The 23,689-nt window shown below is 32.0% G+C and overlaps 1 protein-coding gene across 1 annotated transcript in view; it reads right to left on the reverse strand.

Moving 5' to 3' along the window:
* Positions 1-23,689, reverse strand: part of PVRL3 (poliovirus receptor-related 3) — an 83,070-nt gene that overhangs the window by 18,853 nt on the left and 40,528 nt on the right. The window contains exons 6-8 of the mRNA XM_012730548.1: positions 22,111-22,262; positions 6,482-6,620; positions 5,372-5,456 (exon numbers count right to left, since the gene is read on the reverse strand). Of these exons, the coding sequence (XP_012586002.1) occupies positions 5,372-5,456; positions 6,482-6,620; positions 22,111-22,262 (376 nt within the window). The remainder of the gene's footprint in view (positions 1-5,371; positions 5,457-6,481; positions 6,621-22,110; positions 22,263-23,689) is intronic.

Below are 23,689 nucleotides of genomic sequence, written 5' to 3' on the forward strand. Positions count from 1 at the left end.
GGATGATACTGAATGTATTATACATGTATTTGCCAATAACCAACACATAAAAGTAAGGAAAATGAGTAGGGACATATTTGTAAATGTGGAAATTATTTTAACAGGCCTGATAAATTTTGAAAAACATTTTTAAGGCAGCAGCAATGATTCAAGCAAAAGTACCACTCCAGATTTGTTCTTTTCCCCTTCAAACAATGGATTTTACTAATTTCTCAATACTAAATGCTGTTTAATCTGAATTATAAGATTAGCTTTTTAATTTGCATTCCCAAGGAAACGTGTCACATTGGTGCTTATTTCTTCACAGAATCAGATCCCCAATAAGTATGCAGTATATTTTAAAAATCTGAGTCAGAAATAGGCTAATTGTGTGCCCTATAAACATTCCCAATTAAGCAAATATCAGCAAGGTTAATAATGGCAGATAGTACTCTATATAATAGTGAGGGGACAAACATCATGATTTGAGTATATGTGCCAAAGAATCAACAAATCACAGAATAACGAAACTTACCAAACTGTGAAAACGTGTCTCTAGGAAAAAAGTGCTAACTGTGTCTACCTCTATTGTCAAAGGGACAGGAAATTTGTACTAAAGAAGCTTGGAAACTCATCTGACAAGTTGTCAAGACAAACTGAGTAAAGAAAACCTCCCAAACACATAGACGAAAGTATAAGAATTCAATGTCTATAAGAGTCAAATGACTAAGGTCAACACACACAAGGATAAACTGGTCTTGATTACTTAAAACAAATCCTTCTGAATGTTTGTCATTTGTAAGATTTTTTTTTTTTTTTAAGATTTATTTATTTGTGTATACAGAACAACTGGGGTACAGGCCAGAGGCTCAGGGGCAGTGAGAGGCTTCACCAGAGACAGAGTGGGGAACAGAACAGGCAGATCGATGAAGCACACTGCTGAGGGGAGCAGCAGGAGGGTCAGGAGAGGTCTGCTACATCATGTGGTCACCTCCGGGGCAGGCGGGAATCGAACTCATGCGGAAGCGCCTTCAGATTCTCAGTGCTGTGCTTTAACCCGCTGCGCCACCAGGGAGGGCCCATTTGTAAGATTTTTTAATATCAAAATTTTTACATTTCAAAGGCTGCTTAACTCTTATGAATCTTGAATTTAGTATTTCTCATGATCACTAACTTGCAGTGTTTTTAAAAAATTATGTCCTGTGTTTTATCATTTAAATCTTCTAAATTTTCTAAGCTCTAGAAAATGTTTCATGGTTATTATTTATTCACCTGTGCTTTCTTCAAATCTAAGGTTTCAAATGAAATTTTATTTTAATAAAAAATGTTCATTCCAATGTTATTTTATTTAAGAATAGACTCTTAAAGACTGAATAGAGTCAAACACAAAAGAATGTTAGCTATTAAGTCTGCCATTAAATGAACTGGTTTTAAATATATAATGATCACTTACTCATTTTTTGACTCTTTTGCAAAGTATCCTATGCTGTTTTCTAGTTATTGCATCACTTTATGAAACAGAAAATAATACTGTATATTAAACAAGTAATTTCATATATAGCAATTCACAGTGAGGATCCAAGTTACTCACTCTCTCTAACTTCTCCAAATTAAGATTGTCTACAGGGCCCTCCCTGGTGGCGCAATGGGTTAGGACGCAGCACTGCAAGCTGACCGAGCAGCCTCAGTGTGAGTTTGATCTCCAGCCCTGGAGGTGATCCACATGGCATGGCAGACCTCTCCTGATGTGCCCGTTGCTCCCCTCAACAGTATACTTTGTTAATCTTCCTGTTCTACTCCCCACTCTGTTTCTGGTGAAGCCTCTCACTGCCCCTGTACCTCTGGCTTATACCCCAATTCTGTATGAATAAATAAATAAATTTAAAAAAATTACTATCTACAGAGACACTTTAGAAAGTGAATATCTTTATTATATTTCATATTGGTACTTTTTTTTTAAAGATTTATTTATTTTATTCATACAGAACTGGGATACAGGCCAGAGATGCGGAGGGTGAGAGGATTCACCAGGGACAGAGTGGGGAGCAGAACAGGCAGATCAACGAAGTACACTGCTGAGGGGAGCAGTGGGCGGGTCAGGAGGGGTCTGCCACACCATGTGGTCACCTCCAGGGTAGGCGGGGATTGAACTCATGCGGAAGTGGTTCCAGCTTCTTTATGCAGTGCTTTAATCCGCTGCACCACCAGGGAGGGCCCATATTGGTACATTTTTATATTGTTCTAATTAGCTTAAGAAGATATTGTAGAGGAGGTTAAGATAGAGCTTATTTTAATTATAGGAAGAAAGAACTGGAATGCTCAGACATGGAGAAAAGGTTAGGAAGGGACTTGAGAAAGGGCATGGGAATAACAGAGAACTCAGTAGTGCTGGGAACGTTTTCTGGAGAAATAAGTTTCAAAATTGAGGTAGATGCGCTTATATAAACTAACACTAGAGCACAAATATATAAAATCAAGACCATTCTAAAATTTTTAGGATATAAGATTGCAGTGCCAAAACAGGAGAATTTTGATACTAGTCAACAGTCTTGAGATAGTCTCCTCAAGTGTTGAGATATTAACAGGTAGGAACAGATAATACTAATCTCTTGATAGGAAGTCAGGCATTGTGGCTGCTATGGCACGTCACAACATTCAGGAAGCTGCCTGGAGTAACTTCCTATTCATTTCAGTCTTTATTTAACAATACTGAAGCTACTGTAAGAGTAAAATTAGAGAAAAAATTATTCAGCTATCATAGTGCACTGAAAGAATAAATGAATTCCATGAATTTTAACATAAGTATAACACTGATCTTAAATTAGCCTCTCAAAAGTCCGCATAAGGCTTTACCACTTTTTGTTATTTTTAGCGTGATAAAAACACTTTTAAAAAACCCACAACAATTTGCCAGGACTTAATGAATAAGTAGCTAAATTCGAAGTACAATAATCTCTATGTAAATTTATTTACATAATCTCTATGTAAAATTTATTTCATGAGTAATTAGTTGCTTTGTTCTGAACATTTAATATAACTCAGTTCTCTGTCCAGAATTTTCTGTATGTAGAAAGGAATTGCTCTCAATAAAGAAAATTATGAATACTTTTAAATAAGAAAAGCTATTAGACCCACTAAAGTTTTATCAGGAGTTTCATTGTTAGCTTACTGTATTTAACTTCAGAAGTTCTTTTACTTTTACTTACTTATGAGTCAGTCAAGAGTCATTCCTAATAAAACATACACTTCCCTGATGGCAATGTGAATTTAACACTTAAGATTTAATGTTCTGATTGCATTTCACTTATGAATAGTCCAAATTTAATTTCTTAAAACCCTAGACAAGAAAAAAAGGCAATTTAAGTAAGTTAATGATTAGGATAACACCTTTTTCAAAGTAACCAACTAACACTGAGCCATTAAAACAATTTTCCCCCTAAAGTTTAATATTACTTTGAGTGGATACTTCAACCTTCAACATGGTTTTGGAGGTACTTAAAAAAAACCTTTTGGTGGTAATGTTAAAAGTAAAGATTAATTTCCAATTATTATGAGGTGACAGTGCTAATTCTTTGGAAATGATGATACTAATAGAATGGCGTCTTGTTATATCATCTTCTTCAAAAGCAGTGATTGGCTTACCTATAATATTTCCAAGCTGTTACAATTACTTAGTTTCCTCTGTATGCTGCAGTTTTATAAGCTACCCAAAAATTTTGCAAGGGCAGTAGTTATTGTTCTGCTTCTAAAAAATTATGACCAAGAAACCACACATACTCAACTCTAAGTACAAATAATGAGTATGTAATTTTTATATTAAATCAGTTCTCACAATTTAAGACTAAGGATACAAAGGAGAACAAAGAAAGGTTAGATGGTATGTGGAGTCAAGTTAAATTATACTAAAATGTTTATGAAAAGGAGACTCTTCATTAAAGTAATGCTACTAGCATTAGGAAGCATGGAACTCTGTTTACTAGATCTTAAGTCTGGCTATGAAAGCTGAGAATTAATGACTTTATGTAGGAATTACCTCTTGAGTTTAAAGTTGACAAGTTATCTAGGAAAGTGGAATATTGTGAAGGCAATTACTATTATGACATGCTATCATTGCATAAAATTAAACAGTAATTACATACTTAATAGATTTCTTGGCTATCGAGAAATAGTTCTATGTATTTTTTACTTTGTTAACACAGTATTAATTAAGACAGTCACATACTTATTATGACATTATAATGCATGAATCATATAAAAATATCCAACTGCTGTATAATAATTTTACCAAATTAGTCTTAAAAGTTTTAAAGAATTATGTATCATTTCCTCTTCAACTCAAGTTCTGTCTTTCCTAAGTAAATGACAGCAATTAGCTAACATGCATAAATCTTTTATAGTCAGTTTTATATTTAGAAAACAATAATGCTTTTAGCTTTGTTTTATTTTGCAGGTAAGGAAAAAGTCACAATGTTCCAAACAGCCTGACTCCTAAAGCCCAGTGTTGGATAGCTATTTCAGTCTCAACCTTCAATTTTTTCCCCAATGTTTCCACCACTTTTCCATGTAATCTTCATTTCCAACAAGGTTTATGCTTTTCATTATGCAATTTAATACACCAAATAATTCTAATAACAACATAGTAATTTTATCACGTGCTTCAAAACCTCTGCTTCCAAAATTGATTCATCCAGAAGACCTTTTTTAACTTCAAGGACTCCAAAATTGCAGTTTGTACCTCTGTCAACTTAAATCATCCAAGAAAAGTCATTCTTTTGTTTTTTACTAGTGCCTACATATGCAGGCTATTTTCTTAACTGAAACCCTAAAAATATGATCTGAGCAACTTTTTCTAACTTACAAGTTTTGTAAGTATCTAACTTGATCTAGTGTCCACTGTCAGCCCCGTGCTAGGGCAATAAACTATACAATCAACTGAGGAACAGAAGCTGAGAACATCTTAATGGATATATTTCTTAGGAGTTTTTCTACAGAATTAAATAAACTGATGTACTAATTATTTGCCTTATTCAAATTGAATATACAAGATGTATTTTAGGAAGAAAATATAGGACATTCCCACAAACAGCCCAAACACAAATTGCATAGGTGATTATAAAAAGCGAAAACATTGCATTCTGATGGATTAAGCTTTCCCACGTTGGGCATATTAATCTTGGTATAGAACTTGAGGTAGAAGCAGTGAATCAATACTTTGACATGAATTACTGTGAACTGACTCCAAATAAATTTTAAAAGTTAACATAAATGTACTGTGGGCCCAATATATTCATCAGAACTTTAAGTCAGAATATAAATGACAACATTTTAAAACAAATAATATATGAGGCTTACTATTTTTTATTTCATTCCAGTTATACTCATGAGCACTTACTTGATATAGAAGTTCTTTTTGAGGCAAAGGAGGGGATTGTTCTTGGTACATAGGAGATGGTTTATGTGTGGGTGGAAGGTCAATCCTGCATTCAAATGGAAAAAAAAAAAAAGATGTTAGTGCCACATTTAGCAAAAGAAAAAAAGCTCATTTCCCTTAAGCTTTATGGATATTTTTCTCAGACTAGTAGCTTTATTATTAGCCTAATATGTTTAATTTGGCTTTTATATTTCAAGTAAGTGATTATAAATGGAAAAATAACTAAGATGATTTCAAAGTTTAAATGTTTATAAACAATCAAACTGACTTATATTTAAGGAAGCAGCTCAGATAGGAAGCATTCTTTTTAATGATGCAAATAACCTAGTACATGATCCATTTACTTAAGCATTGCACATTTTTATATCTAACTACACCTACTAACAATTTAAAGTCATTCTTTTTTCATCAGTATTGTGAGGTAAGTAGGAAAAGTACTATTCACACCCCAAAGATGAAGCAATGAACTGCTGATGGAATTAAGTGAGTTGGGATGTACATCATTAGATACTATAGCAAAATTCATTTTCTGCTTCATAAGTCTATCTTGATGATTTGGCCAAAAACACTGCTTTCTCTTTAAATTGAAAACAAATACACATTTTGTAATTTTCCAAAACTAAAATTCCAAAAGGAAAAATTTTAAAACTCAATTATTTCACTACTTTTGGCAGTCTAAGTTAAATTATAGCTACATAAAGCAGGCATGTACAATCTGAAGAAGCAATTAAACTTCTAATGTATGTGTATACATCTTTCAACTATTTTCACCAAAGGCCTGCATTTTTATTCAGAAGGCAGTATAACAAAAATTGTCGTATGTTGCTATTTGGAAAGTATCTACTATGCTGTAAGTGAGAAGAGTTATCTTATGTATTTGTCTCTTTTCCCCCTTGACACTGTGTATTCCCAGTATCCCGTTTGAGATATTCAAATAAAACTGTAATCTCATTAAAATTGAACAATCCTTACTTCCACCCCACAGACATTTTATAGTATCTGTAAAATGCAGACATAAATATGACTCAGAGTGAATTTTCATAATTGAATGCAGGCAAAGAAGTTACCTACACTTTGTCAAGATAGGATGGTCTCTTTTTTCGGGGACTCAGCAGCACAGTCACAAAGATTGCAATGATGAAAAGGGCAAGGACAGCTCCAATAATAGCTCCAGCTACAGCGATGGAAGAGGTCTGCTTAAATGGAACATCTGTGAGGTACAAAAAATTAGGCTTTTTAAACAATTTTTACAAAAGTTCTTGAATTTGCATAGCATAGCCCAATTTCCAAATGTGTAAGGACTATTTGAAGTATGTTAATCAATGGCAAACTTAAGAGGATCATATATTTGATTCAGTACTTTTAATAGTATTATGCTAACACCCTTATTTCCTTGTAAGATATCACCTTATTTGCTCCAGATTTGCTTTGTTCAAGTTATGAAAAGAATTGTTCAGTCAATACCAAGTGAATCTATTCTCTATGGGAAAAAAAAGTGTCTGGAAGAGAGAAAATAGAGGAAAGGATAAAGAATATTTTACTCTAAAATATAAAAAAAAATTCAGTATTCTTTAATAGTTAACCAACAACATAGACAGCTATCATTTTATTCTATTAAAATGCAAAATAGGCCCTCCCTGGTGGCGCAGGGGGTTAAAGCACAGCATTAGGAGGCTAGAGCCACTTCTGCATGGGTTTAATTCCCGCCTGCCCCTGAGGTGACCACATGGCAGGGCAGACCTCTCCTGGCCCGCCTGCTGCTCCCTTCAGCAATGTACTTCGTCGATCTGCCTGTTCTGCTCCCCGCTCTGTCTCTGGTGAGGCCTCTCGCAGCCCCTGAGCCTCTGGCCTATACCCCAGTTCTGTATGTACAAATAAATAAATCTTTAAAATAAATAAATACAATGCAAAATAAATTCTATTAATCAAAAACCTTGAAGTAGCAAAACAAAGTACCCAGACTTAGTGAGAAAAAAATATGTAAAATCTTAAGTTTTCTAAAAAATATTAAACTTATAATTTCCACCAATTAGTACATATTTAATACAAAGCATGTATGACTACTAAAAAATCAAAAGGAATTCTTCCTTATCTTCTGGCTATAGACATCATTTTTCATTTCTGAATACTAATTTCTCTTTCCACTTGGCATCACACATTTAATAAAGCAGGATTTTAAACTCATATTTTGCAGTTAGCATTTTGTAATTCAGAAAAAATGGTTACCATATTTCAAGATCCCTTCAAGTACAAGAACTTACTAAAACTATTATAAATTGTTTCAAATACAAGTGTAATATGACAAAACTATCAATCCCATGTGTAGTTCTTTGACAATTTCCAACCACATAAAACCCAGTAACTATCTCTTGCAGGGTAACTAGTAAGTTACAAAGTGTCTTCATAGATTTATCATAGCTGTATAAGATAACATTCTACATATTAAGAAACAGTGGTTTATAGTTAAATGTCCTACCCATGGTCAAGAGTCTTAAGAGGCTAAATTAGAAACCTCCACCCGTACACTCCTGATGGGAATGTTTTTTGCAGGCTCTAATTGTAGACATACTCCTTTTGATATTCCTATTTGGTAAAAAGTAGTTTTCACTTAAAGTGACATTCATATACACTTAAATAACTGCAATTATTTAGGTATCCAGATATGGCATATTTAAATGGGCTTAAAACATTGACAGTTATGAAATGTTTCACCTACTTATCATTAATGTTTTCATATCAATATACATTTAGAAGTGTTTTTCAGCTATTTTTATCTAAATGTTGAATAATATGGTATTTTAGATTGCTTAAAGTTTTGACTCTCTTTCCAATTGTAAAACTTCCTTTAGCAAACCACCTGAATTTGTGTCACTCTGTTAGACTCCTAGCAGACAAAAAACCTTTCAGCAAGTAGTGCAAGTAGCCAACTACCAAAAACCGTTCAGTGAAAAGAACCTAAATATAGTAAAATAAACAACTGACCCAGTCATTCAGAATGTTATCTTTACTTGCTAAACATGTCTGGTTTCTTGTCGACATTATTGCTCATTTCTCTAATACTTTCTATCTCCACGTGAATACCTATGTGAAAGATTGAAGCCTAGTCAATTACTCTGTTCTGAGAAATGTGAAAATGTTATTTGGGATGACTTAGAGGTAATCTACTGTAAACTCACTTTTCCCACCCCATAAAATATAGCATTCTATTCAGTCTTTAATAATACAAAATGAAGCATATTATAATTTATGTGACCAAGGATATTCGGCCAAGGTCATATACTTCATCAGTAGCACAGTAATTCCTGATGTCCAGTATGCTACTAGCTATTCTAATGAAAATTTCTCTTTTGCTAAGGGTTTAAATGACCCTATCATTTTTGTCCCAGACAGTATTTGGAGTATTTTGGTAACAGTATTTTTAGTAGTAATACTTTTTAAAAATTTTCAAAAACTCAGGTTACTCTGAGTTAAATTCTCAATACAATAATCATTACTAATTCATCAAATCTTTCTTCTAAGACTCATTTACTCTTGGTACTGCTTTGTATGTAATAAAACATCAGACATTTGTCTTCCAATAATTCCCAACTCTGAATATTTACAATTTTTAATACTTTGAGTTCTTAACCTAAATAAAACTTTTTAAGCATTTAAACTATAGCTACATATCTGTCCCACTTGTGTTATAATTTCTAGCTCTAGGACTCGAGTATCACCTCGCCTGTATATATGCCATACTTTCTTCTTAGTCTAGTCATTTTTATTTTATTGCTTCAGTTTACTCTTTATTCATATTCTTCCTTTTCTTTTTGCATATCTCTTTGTAGTATCAAAACAGGCTAGTAGAAGAAATGTCCCACTATGAATCCATTTACCAATTAGTTTACATAGGTAAATTGTTATATGCACAAATGGTAGATATTCACTGCCTTTTCTATTTTTCTACTGAAAAAAAAAAGCAGCTCTATTAAGGGTATTACTATTTTAAGAGCATTAATGGGTGATGAACACTAGTGTTAAATGCAAAGAACTGAATTCTTGTATTCAAGTTAAAGAATTCTGATGAACTTTGAGAATTTATAACCAACACTGCTTCCCCTTACTGCCCACATAAACACAAATATACTATATACATAAATACTACCTATAAGCTCTATATGCCAACAAAATCACTAGTGAAAAAGTTTATTAAATGGCATTTTTAAACATTAAGCTAGCTTACTATGACTGACATGAAACATTACTATCACCTATGATGCTCTACTAAAACCAAAAATATGCTTGCAAGCAGGAAAAAAATAACCAGTGTTCAAATATTTAAAGAACTGACCATATACTTCTTGTTATCAAGCAATAATACTTACTCACATACATTGGAAAATCAACACACAAAGCAGAAAAATAGCATTCCTCAACACAACAAAAGCATACTATCCATAATTAAAGATAACTATGTGTTTTTTTAGGGAAAATATTCACCAATTACAAACCATACTAAAAAATATTTTTACTTCTTTTTGAAAGAATCACATACATAAATATTAAACATAGCAAATTCAAAGCTTGTCTTTATTATTCTGAAATAAGTGAATGCTATTCAAACACCTAATTTACAAATGAAACCAAGGCATGACAAATTTCTTTAAACCATGAGCGATTTGTTGGCAGGTGTACTATAGCAGAGATACTTGGGGGTGGGTATCCTGTAATTCCAAAAGACCAACATTACTGCAATTAAAAATTAGAAAAAAAAAAATGCTGCTCCACTCACTAATTTATAGCAATTTGCTAGAACCATTTAAAATACATCCCTTTTCACATTTAGAAAGTTCTGAGTTTTTATAACCACCCAAACATTTCTCATTACTTTTTCAATAAAAATCCTCTATCCTTCATCCAAAACAAATTACCAATAGTAACTTAACATGTGTGAGGCCTTATGCCAACCAAGTGCAACTGACAGATCCAGTCGTCATCCTCACAACACAGAGCAAAATATCCAAAGTGGACTCAGAATACATAAATACACTTTCCCAATAAAATTTAGAAAGATTATATCTAGAAAAGGATGATTTAATAAAAACAAATGTACCAATAAAAATAATATGGATTGCACTGGTAATCTTTTGGGTCAGTTTATGACTGGGTTATTCACCAGTCATACTGGGTACCCACAATGTTATGGGGAAATTAGAGTGGGTTAGCTCCCGAATGGTTGCATCTTCACTTGATCCTTGTCAGCTTTGAGTATATTGTGACACACTAAGGTGTCTGTAAACTAACAATATCCCTAGGATTTATCTAAAGACAAAAATGTAAAACAGTTGTGTAGTGGTAATCCTGTTACTGTTGGACATGATACATGAATCAAGTGAGGGTATTTGGTATTGTAAACTAGTTAAATATTTATTCCTAGGGCCCTGGTGGCGCAGCGGGTTAAAGCACAGCACTAAGAATCAAAAGCTACTTCAGCATGAGTTCAATTCCCGCCCGCCCCGGAGGTGACCACATGGCATGGCAGACCTCTCCTGACCCACCCGCTGCTCCCCTCAGCAGTGTACTTCGTTGATCTGCCTGTTCTGCTCCCCACTCTGTCTCTGGTGAAGCCTCTCACCCTCTGCATCTCTGGCCTGTACCCCAGTTCTGTATGAATAAATAAATCTTAAAAAAAAAATATTTATTCCTAGTAAACTTAACTCCCAAAAAGAATCAGCAGCATTAATACCAACAATGTAGGTACAAATAAAAAACAAAACTGTCTATACAAATATCCACTCCTAACAACACTTTTATCATTCATATAATGAAGTAAAACCATGAAAATCTAATCAGATTTGACAGGCAACCACAAACTTCAAATATTAAGACCAAATAAAATAAATTCAACCTTAATAACAAAAATGTTCATCCTAAAGCCATACTCTGTTAACATGAGTGGTGGGTGAGTTTATTTTCACTGAAAAATCCAAACATCTTGAACAAGACAAGCTCTAAAGAGCAATGTCATGATGAAAACTGCTAAGATTCCTAACCAATTCATTTCTTCTTCATTTGACTGTTGCAGTATCATATTTCAGCCATCCTACCTAAAAACAAAACATACTGATCACAGAACGAAACCTGTCATTGAATATGTATAAAATGAAGATTAAAAAACAAATAAACACTCAACCAGAGCTTTTTCAAAACTGTTTGATAACTTCTAATAAGACACAATGTTTTCCCCCAAATAGTATGGTTTCCATGAGAAAAAATTATTTCACATTAAATTTCTCTAGCACTATATATAGTTTATAAATATAGTGTACATACTAATTTTCACCTGCTAGGCATAGCCCAAAGATTTGGGGACAAAATTGATCTAGAAAAGACAAGTTTTGAATTAGAATAAAATATTAATTTATACTAGATAGAAGTTGGTATAAAAAATGGATCATTTTATTAGCTGAAAGGGAGAAAAGAGTATTTCATAGAATTACCACTTGAGTTACATATTAGATGTAATCTGCCTTCCCTGCAATTAAACCTTAATCTTACAAAGACTCTAGCCATGCCAATTCACAGAAAACAGGTGTACTGGCACAGTCCAAATGGGAAACTATAGGTAATTATTTAAGCAAACATGTTGCAAAAGGAAACTGGGGGAGTAGAGAGGCAGCACATAAATGAGTAGATTTTAAAACATTTCAACCAATTACAAAGTGTTGATACTTGGATACTAATTATACTCACTAGATAATAAATTATTTTTGTGTAACAATGAATCTGATTGCTTATTCCAAGAGTTCCTTATCTTTGAGAATTAAAAACTAATATAGTTGCAGATGAACTAAAGGATGAGGGATTATGTGAATAGTTTAAATAAAACAAGATTTACCATGAGTTGGTAAAATATTTGAAACAGGTAATGGTGGTTTGTTTCATTATGATATAGCCTACTTCTATATCATTTTCCATAATAGAAAGATTTTTTAAAGAAAGGCTAAGGCTAGTAATCTAATTACCTTTGACTTTTGAACCATCCCATTAATACTCGGTTACCCCTGAGGTATTTCTCATAATTGAGACTACAAAATTAGGTATGTCTGTATGTGTGTATGTGTGTGTGTGTATTTATATATATACACATATATATAAGGCGTGTATATATATACACATTTGGCATGTCTATATGTATATATACATGTATGTATGTGTGTATACACACACAGACAAAATTAAGTATATCTATATGTGTGTATAAGCACATATACATATAATATAAATATATAATATATACATACATACTATATATGTGTAGATAAAAATAATGTATTTGTTCAGAAATGAGGCCTTGAGTTATTCACAATTAATGAGAATTTAAAGTTATTCTATCTAACATCATTTTCACTGCATCATAACAGTTACAGCTAAAAGGAGTGTGAAGGTATCTAAAAACCAAACTGCTTTGCCATTCTAAATTAAAAATGACAAAATAACTATTATCAAGTTTCAAGAAATTACTAGCACTATTTGGTTTCAAACTCCAGATAGAAACTTATCACTATTCATCTTGAAGTATATGTGTACTTTAGAAGAAAAAGTACATCTGACTACATAACAGAGAAGCATGTATGTAAATAAAGATAAATGCATTTTAAAAAACCAGAACAGTTAGTCTACTATGTATATTACACAGGTTCTTTCATACATTTTCTTATTGGTATAATGATCCAGTAAATTGTGTATAGTTTAAAAAAGAACTGTTTTGTTCTAAAACAATCTTAAATTTAAGGGAAAAATGCACCATAACTTTAAATATCAATTAGGAAACAGAAACAATGCCATTTCTAGTCAATGCAGTTTACAAGCAACAAGTGTAAAACACTAAATGCCAACTTAAGAAAAAAATCCAAATTTAAAGTCAACATAAAACTTGACTTACGATAAAATCATGACAAAACCATTTTAAAATGTTTTAACTCCTAGGGCTAAAGACACAAGAGACTACACGACTGGAAAATGTTATTCATGATACATATATATGAAGTAAGAATTAAATGGTTAATTAAAAGCAGAATTTTTAAAAAGCAAATATCCAACTTAGATACTCCATAAGCTTCCTTAACCGATGTAGTCCTTTTGGGAGCAGAAATAAGTTCCTAATTCCCACAAAGCATTATTCATTAAAATAAAGGAAAACAGATTTCATTCTCTCTCACTCTCCAGCAAATATAATAAGAACACAAAGTCATTAAACTTGTTATAAAAATATGCCTTTAAAGAAAAAAAAAACTTTTATTTAAAGATGGTAGGTGCATGGCTGTTAAGGTTACCAGCAAATAAATTGTTAAAATAAATATATAAAATTAACCACTAGTACAATTAAAATTAAATGCAAACTCAAATTTGTACCCCAAAAATTTGATAAGGGAGGTTTTATAGATGAAATAATTCTAACAATTAAATAGGAAAAAACAGTTCACTCTAAAAATCATCCCCCTTACTAAAACTAAAAATTTAGCACAAATAACAATTTCTTCCTTATATTTTACATTGATTACTTCCACATATTAACAACTCTATGTTCATATATTTGTGAACTTGTTAGTATACTTACTCTTTCATATACTTTGTTTTCATTCACAGTATCAAAAGCAAAATCAAATTCAAATAAGATATTTTGCATATATAATTTCTGTATCTCTGTTTTTGCACTTATACACTGTACCGCTTATGCTAAACATTTAAGCCAGAATTACCAATATAAAACGTTCTTTTATGTCGCTATTAGAAACAGAAGTACTGAAAAACTTCAATACCTTCCTTAACGTTAGATTTTACAAATAGAAACCTTTTAGGCACACATGTAAAATCCATATATTTCAACTATATATCAAATATCACTTTTAAGTTAACAACTAGCTTATAAAAGTTTCAGTGTATTTTAATGAAAATGACAGGGAAAAAGCCAAGAGTTTCATTCATCTCCACAGCATTGTTGAAATATTTTAACAGGGATGAAATAATACTATAAAGAGAATACAAAAATGAAAAACCAAGTAAAAGAACATAAAAGAAATAAATATAAACATGACCAAAATAAAGGAAAACTTCCTCCAAGGACAAAGAATTTTCACATATAACTATCAATTAGCTGTGCACTAATCACTGATATCAAAAATTAATTTAACAAAAATGTTTTATTTAATGACTACTCATGTTTACAAACAAGTCTATGTACAGTAAACATACATAAAAGCTCCAACAAACAACAGTGCAATGCTTCAGAAAATCTTAAGCACTAGTATCAGATTCTTAAAATTTTGAATTTTTTAGTTTGCAGGTAACTTAGAGATACAGAATATATATTCATTTGCAGTTTAAGTCATCCTCTTTTCACAAAACAAAAAACTCAAAGCAAAAAACATGAACATGTTAAAAAAGAAAAAAACAACTAAACACAATATAAATGGAAGTTCACTATTTTTTAGAAAAATACATTACTAAATTTCCCTTAGATTGCACGCAACTTGATATATATATCCTCAGATTCAAATGATTTATAACATTTAATTGTTCTAAAGATGAATTTTTGAACAGAAAAATGACAAATTTGCACCTATGCATGAAATTTCATGCATGGCAAGAAATTTTACACATATCTCTTGTGGTCACTGCAAATATTTAAATTTTAGAAGACTTTTATAATCACGGGATATTATCAAGATTTTCTTTTAATCACTTGAGTAAAAGTCATATATTTAATGTTGACATTTCTTCTTAGTATGTGTATGAAAGGTCAATTATATTAAAATTCAGATGTTTCTCACAAAATATTAATGAATTTTACTTAAATATACCCATAACCAATATTATAGTCTTATGCTAAGTAGGAAAACGTTTCTAATTTCCACAAAATGCTGCTAGTAAAATAAACTAGATTGTAATCATTTATAATAAAGCGTTCATTCACCAGCAAAATTCTATGAACATGTTAGAATTTTGCTTCATATCTTTTTTAGATTTGACAAGAACAGGACTGGGAAGTGGGGAAGGTTTAAAAAAAAAGTACCTACTTTGCCTTTTAGTAACAAAATAATTTATTTAATTTATGATTCCCTACTAACTCCACTTCAATTCCCTGGCAAACACCTAAGGCAATTCTACACAGTCCATTTTTCAACTGAAATCATCAACAGAAAAAACATATTCTTTGGGCTTCAAAAATAGCTGTCATATTACAATAGGACTCTACTGTAGAAGCAATTCAATTACCTCACAAAGAAAATCCACATTTGAAGGTTCAGATAACATTTCTATTTCAAAAGATACATGATTTCTGGAAAGAATATAATTTTTTAAAAAATCATGTTTCCAGTTTTAATACAAAAAAAAAAATCTTGAAACACATACATACACTTAAAAGGAAAGTGGGGGTGGTTTGCCAACATCCATCAGCAAGTGTTAGTGATTTGTTGATAATTCAGATTCTTCTAGTTAAATCTCAAATTTCCAATTTGTTTTTTGTCTTTGCCCACCTGAACAGCATCCATAACAAAAACAATATTTTCTAAAAAATTCACTGTATAAATTCTTGGCTGAAACATCTGACTTCCAAAACAAATACTCTACTATTTTACCCATGTTTTTCTATATACTGAAATGCTTTCTCTGTATTGTATTTTACTGTATATCATCTTTTTATTATTATATTTCAGACATAAAGCATTAAAACAAGTACCACTTAACATACCAAGATCCATGTTGATATGACAATATAAAAATTGTCTTCTAGAGATGAAAAAGTTGTAATAATTATGTTTAAAAGGCATATTTTTATTATTTGTGTTATGTGTTTTGGACAAAAATATTGATCAACTAATTATACTTTCACACATCATTTTCACTGTTTACTACTACAGCTTTAGTGCAACAAAGTATCTTTGAAAAGCCACTGTACAGTAACTATGGCAAGGCTCATTAAAATGCAGAGGTAAAGAGTCCATTTTTATAGAAACTTAGAAAATAATGTTTGAAAAGGAAAGGTGTTTTCTTCAGGCTGAATACTTTTTATACTAAAATATATATATATAAACATTTCTAGAATTAGTCTTTAGTCAATTCTGATGTAGTTTCATTTAGTGGTGATAACTTTTGAGAGGTATATATTTCACAAACATTGTATTTGAGATTATAGACTTAGGTAAACATTTAATACACAATGCAAAGGTAGTTTCCTTTTTTCTTTTTTAATTTTTGTACCAAAAAGTCATACATTTAACGGTGACATTTCTTCTTACCTGTGTTGGTCAGACCAATAAAGTACTCTGCATTAAAATTTAAATCTTGAGACAGTAGTACAGCATTGAAAAAAAAAAACTGTAAAGCAGCTCAGATACATTGAACCCAGATTTTACATTTTCATTTCACAAATTAGAATATAAAAAGCTTGAAAATCAATTGAAAAAGCTTATTCTTCCCTCAAGAAAAAGTATGAACAATCTGAAAATCAACTAGTATGAATGAAACATTGTACATAGTGTAGTCACATTCAGTGGTTGCTAAACATACCACTCCCTCCTGGAAATTACCGAACCATCTACATGTGAAACTAAGTCATCTTCATTTTCATCATAATGTTCATCGCTGACAAATTTCATTCCCATTTTTAGATCTTCAAAATAATTCATTGGTCTTTCAAACCTACTGAGATTTTCTACATTGTTCCACTGTGTTTGTTCAGGTTCTTCTAAGTAGTCCTTCCGTATTAGATTGTTCACTGGATTTTTGTTTTCTTTTTTTACACTGTCTGGGTATGAATCAAGCTCATCTTGTTGAAGAACATCTATTTGTGATTCTTTTTGCATATCTGAAGGTGGAATGTAATTCTTGGCAAAGTAGTCTCCACGAAACGTCCGTCTTCTCCTATAGCAGAATATTCCAGCCAAGACACTTACAAGTACTATGAAAAGAGCCCCACCCACTACACTAGCAATGATCGTGCCAATAGTGTCATCCTTAATTGTTGCCAGAGTTGACAATGGGAAGGGCAATTTTTTAGGTTCTGTTGCTAGATCCTCGATGTCAGCAGTTGAGAGATGCCACTGAACTGTAGGCTGAAGAGTGGTAGTAGTAGGAGGATCTAATGGAAACAAGTAAAGATAGACAAGACACAGAAAGGCAAAGAATGTCAATGCAGGCTGATTCAGCAGCAAGTTGAAAAGACAGCATAGTTAATATTTATACATGGTAATAATAGTTTTTCATTCTTAATTTGATTGAAGATTAGAATTTAGTGATATGAATGTGTGTGTGTAAGTAAATATATATTTTTAAAAACTGACAGTTACCAGTGAAGTTAAAAAGGAATAAAAAGTTACCTATGGTATAAACTCTAAATTATTCTATTCCAAGTTTGAATATGATATTTTATTCCAAGGAATACTTTTCTTAAATGACAAGTATTCTTTAAGTGTCCTACATCTATCTAGCTGGCTTAAGAATTATAGGGAAAAATCTAAATTAAAACAAGTAACTCAAAACGTACAAAACAAGTAACTCAAAACGTACATTTTCTTAGCCAGTAGCATAAGAAGAAAATGTGAAAGAATGAAGAAATTAAAGTGTTTCCCTAACACCCATCTTTACCTAATATAGTCTATTTCTGTAAGGTCTGAACTAATCTGTAAAAGAATGAAAAACTATAGATTCTTGTTAAGTGATCATAGTATAAGTTGCTGGTTTAATAATTCTCTCAAAAATATTTTCCTTAAATAAATATAAATTTTCAATTTTTAGAAAAGATATATGCGGTACATACAATTATTTAGTAATTTAAAAAATAAAGCTTATGTTCAAAACATTTTAGTCCAATAGAGTGCAATCGCATGAGACTAAGACAAAGATGAAGAAACACAAGTTATAAAGTAATATAGAAATGTCATCATCATGTCAATACCCAAACGGTTAAGATATCTTAACATTTAGGATATTGAAGAATATTAACCATATCTACAAAATTTAATGACACATTCCTTTAGGATGAAATCTCAAAAACAGTAGCTAATATTTTAGAGAGAACATTCTAATAATACTTAAATATTAGATGTAAATGATCCTGTTTACTGTCGTTAGATTACAGAGTAAATAGCCATTAATATTAAAAAAGCAATTAAATATAAATAGTAAAAATAAAGATTGGTTAATCATCAGGTGGTATTTTAGGTCATGTTATACAACTTCTAGTTTGAAGTAGAATGAGTTAAAATTTTGAATTTCTTCACTGAAGAAAAATAAATGACCCAAATGGTAATCTCCTATAATTAATACTTAAATGAGTAGTGTGGATAGAGCTTTTAAAAATGATTGTTAGAAAAATACTAAATCTACATGGGTAAGTTATTCTAAAATTACAAGCTATAGAAAAATACTTACTGAAACAGGTTTCATCACGGAATGCCGTATGTATAGAATGTGGTAAAAATTTAGCAAGTACAATGTAAAATTTAACAAGTACAGTATTACTAATTCCTTATAAGTGTAAACCAATATAGCAGGCAATCCATTCAAATATCGTGAAGGGAATATTACTTATCTTATTATATGTAAGTCAGTGAATCAAAGAGGTTTTAATTTGTGAGAAAATATCCACTAGCTGAAAAATTCAATCAGAAAAAAAGAAACAACTGGGGAAACTGTAGGATCATTTCCAGTATAAAAGTCATAAACCCTCACATAATGCAACAGCACAAAACCAGGATGTAAGAAATAAACTAAAAAATTAATCATTTATAACTCAAGCTTTCTCTGCAGAGGGGAGGTATAAAAGGAAAATCAAGTTTTAAATATGTCGTCTTTACAATGTTTCCCAAAAAAATTATTATTTTTAATTTGTCAGTGATTTTAGAAATTTTTAAACTACCGTTCCACTTCTCAACCAGCTAGTTAACTATCAATCTCATTATTATATCATTCTATGAGAGGTAACTGATAATAGTTATTCTGCAGTTCAAGTTGTGGACATAAAACAAAGTATGTAAGACATTTATTCATGCTTTCTAATTATCATGCTACTTCAAGACAATTATGAGAGATACAATTCTAGTAAGGATGTAGGACTGTTTTGCTGTCACTAACAACTACTTGCTTATCATTATTTAAAATCCTTCCCAACAACATTCCTATTGTTCTCAGTCAGACCTTTTAATATTCCTTGCTGAAAGTGTAACAAATGAGTACATAATGAAAACAACATAATGAACTAATAATAGGATGAATTCTCTCCACCCAAATGAAGATCTTATGCTTTTTTTCCAAACTAATGAATTCTGCAAAACAGGAAAACAAATAGTCTATTAAAGTATATATTTTTTTACTGAAGTAACATTGGCTTATAACACTATATATGATCACTTTCTCAGTCTACAGTTTAATTACTATGTTGAAAAATTAAGTTAGGGCCTTCCTGGTGGAGCAAGGAGTTAAAAGTGCAGCAGTATGAAGCTATCAACAGCCACTGCACCAAGAGTTCAATCCCTGGAGAAGGAGGGGACCCATATGGTGCAGCAGACCTCTCCTCTCTTGCTCCTGTCAGCAGTGTACTTCAGTCTGTCTCTATGAATCCTCTCACAGCCCCAACCCTGCACTTCTGGCCTTTACCACAGTTCTTTTTTAGACTACTTGTTAAGTTGCTTAATTTTTAAGTACAAAGATTGGTAAATAAGTGTGAATTTTGAATTCTGTTATTGTGTGTGGACCCTAAATGCATAATGATTTGAAATTCAAGATTTGTATAGGAATATATTTTGAGCCTTAGGCACAGGGAGAAAATTTAAAAAAAAAAAAAAGGCTTTTCTATTCCCAAAGGGAAGAGATTTCAGGAGGTAGGAGGGAAGTATACCAAAAGCAACTAGAACACACTATATACACCACCCCTACCTCAGTGTAATAAGTAAAGGTGAATATCAGAATATTCAATAATCATCTCTTATCCAAAATCTTCAGTATTCATTGTGAACAGCATGGGAAGTCCAACGAAAAGAATAAAATGAGCTGAACATGCCCTGTGAACAGATCATTCTAGCTGCTCACTGATGACCAAATAAAATTAGGGAGGTTAAATTTGAATGGTCACTATAATAGTGAAGGAAGGGTTGCTAATACTTAGACAAAAATATCAGCAGCAGAAATAGAAAGCTGGTTAGGTTTTTGTATACAAATATAATAGGTGAGCAGACATTGATTTGTTAATGGATTGCGTGGAGAATAAGAAAAAATGAAAGCAAGGTTAAGTATTAAGGATAATAACACCCTAAAAAAATTTAAGGATGAAACTATCAATAAATTAGAAGAGGATGACTACAGAACAGGTTTGGAACAAAAGATAAGAGAAAAAGCGAGAATCTTAAGTTTTGAATGTTATGCTGAATAATAACGTAGAGCTAATGATTAATAGGTAATTGGACTAATAAGTAAGAACAGTAAGCAGAAGATTCAGAATGCCAAAAGATACACATTTGGACATCACCAGTGGAATCAGTATATATAAAAAATACTCAAAGTGAGTCTTGATATATAAAAGATTACACAGTTAATTATGATACATGGATTTATAAGTAATAGCCCACATCAAATATCCCTTATCAAATTTTATATGACGCAAACAGTAAAAATTCTAGTAACAATTTAAATATACATTTTGAATTGGTAATAAATGAGAATACAACTACAAATTGTGGTAAGTCTATGAAAAATAATTACTGTCCTTAGATTGAGTAATCATGCACGTACTTAGAAAGCAACAAGCTTAAAATTACTCAAAACCTATAGTTTTAGATTTGAACAGAGATAAAAATCTTCACTATTACATAATTTACACACAAATCTGCATTTTTCACAGTTCTTTTCATTTTTCCTTAGTTTTCCATTTGTTAGACATGCACGAAGATTGCTACATGCAGAGTCAGTAAAAAAAAAGAAACAACTGGAATATTTTATGTAATTTTTAAAGTGAACATACCATTGAAAAATTTTTTATAGCCACACACAGGAAAAAGTATATTTTTAGTTCTAAGTAGGTTTTGTGAATGTCCAAACTTTTATTCAATCAAATTAATAGAAACATTCACAGTGAGACAAATCAAGTGTCAAAAATCTAGGTTCTTAATGATTTACTAACAACAACAACAAAAATTTTTAATTTTACTTCATCAGCAACAGTATTCTTGCTTCATATCTCAGCAACCCAATAAGGCAGTAATACCCTACTGAGTGACAATGTTATTTAATAAGCCAAATCATTAAAAGTTGATATTTGATTTATCAGATACAAGTATTCAGAGTATCCATCAAAACAAAACCTCCAATGTTTGTCCTTGGTGAAAAGAGAAAAGAACCTAGTAAGGCACATTACTGATCACAAGAATATTTATTCTACTTCACTGAAAAATTTGCTATATGTACAGACCTTAAAGTATACATAAACATGTTCCACAAACATCTTGACATTTCTTTAAGTAAAGGAATGCCACTTTACATGTGTATTTAAGATAGGGTTACTTAATCACACCTTTTAGATTGTTGGGAAAACTTAAACACTGAGGAGATATGTATTTTCCTAAGTATAAATTCCACATGAATCACAGTGTTACTTTTTATATGACTGTCAATATGAGAATAATTAAAGGTACTCATTATTTTGTGAGCAGATAGAAACTTACCTGAAATATAGATGACCTTTTGATCACTTCTTTGACCAAGGGAATTGGTCACTTTACAGACATAAACACCAGAATAATTGAAAGTCAGTGGATAGACAAAGTGAAGAGTATTGTCTGAAGCCAATAAACCATCAGGCCACTGTCCATCCAATCTAGATTTTAAAAAGCATGAAATTATAATAAATACCTTCAAACTCTAGTCATCAACAGCTATTTAAGAGTTTACTTTTTATATGCTCATAGTAGTAGAATCATATCTTTGATGCAGTTTTATACAATTCACTAAGGTAAAAGCATGTTATAAATTTTCATTTTAATCCAAGTGAACTAGTAGCTAAAGTCCATTAAGAATAACCATCCAGCCCTCCCTGGTGGCGCAATGGGTGAGGACGCAGCATTGCAAGCTGGCCGCAGCTGCTTCAGTGTGAGCTTGATACCCGGCCCTGGAGGTAAGCTACAAGGTGAATCAGACCTCTCCTGATCCACCCGCTGCTCCCCTCAGCAGTGTACTTTGTCGATCTGCCTAGTCTGTTCCCCACTCTGTCTCTGATAAAGTCTCTCACTGCCCCGTGCCTCTGACTTGTACCCCAGTTCTGTATGCATAAATAAATAAATCTTTAAAAAAAAAAAAAGAAGAATCCTTGAATAATCCTTGGATTTGACTCTGATGAAAAGGAAAACAAAACAAATGGAACTTGGTACAACTAAAAAGCTGCTACACAGAGGAAGAAATTTACATTATAAAGAAAATTACAGAACATAAAAAAGCATCTTAAGATTGGAAGATACTTGCAAAACATACACCTAACAAGAGTCAATATCATATACATACATACATACATACACACACAAACTTAAAAACAATGGGCAGAGGATCTGACAATTCCCTAATAAAACATATAGATAACCAATAGGTACATGAAAAGATATTCATCATATCTAATACTTAAGAAAACACAAGTCAAAACAACATGGCATCACCTCACACCTGTAAGACTTGCTACTATCCAGAGATAAAAAATAACAAATGATGGAGAAGTGGAAATGAAAGGAACTCATACACTAGTAGAGGGAAAACAAATTAGTACAATCATTAGGGAAAGCAGTATGGATTACTTAAAAAAGTGATAAGAGCTGGGACTCTGGTGGCAGCAGGGTTGAAGTCTCAGTGCTATCTATCAAGAGATCCTCAGCTACTGAATGCTTGAGTTCAAAAGCCCACCAGGGAATTAACCCCACACCGTGCAGCAGACCTCTCCTGTCTCACCCACTGTTCCCCTCAGCAGTATATTTCAGTCCATCTATTTGTTCTACTCCCCACTTTATCTATGGTAAATCCTCTTACCCCTCCCCTGTACCTCTGGCCTATACCCCAGTTCTCGTATGCATAAATAAATCTTTAAAAAAAAATTAAATCTTCATCCATCAAAAAATATCACAATATTAAAAATTAGTAAATCAGGACCCTCCCTGGTGGCGCAGCGGGTTAAAGCACAGCACTGAGAAGCTAAAGCCACTTCCGCATGAGTTCGATTCCCGCCTGCCCCAGAAGTGACCACATGGCGTGGCAGACCTCTCC

Source organism: Condylura cristata, unplaced genomic scaffold (genome assembly GCF_000260355.1).
Source record: "Condylura cristata isolate star-nosed mole 26May11 unplaced genomic scaffold, ConCri1.0 scaffold00003, whole genome shotgun sequence".
Classification (NCBI taxonomy): Eukaryota; Metazoa; Chordata; class Mammalia; order Eulipotyphla; family Talpidae; genus Condylura; species Condylura cristata.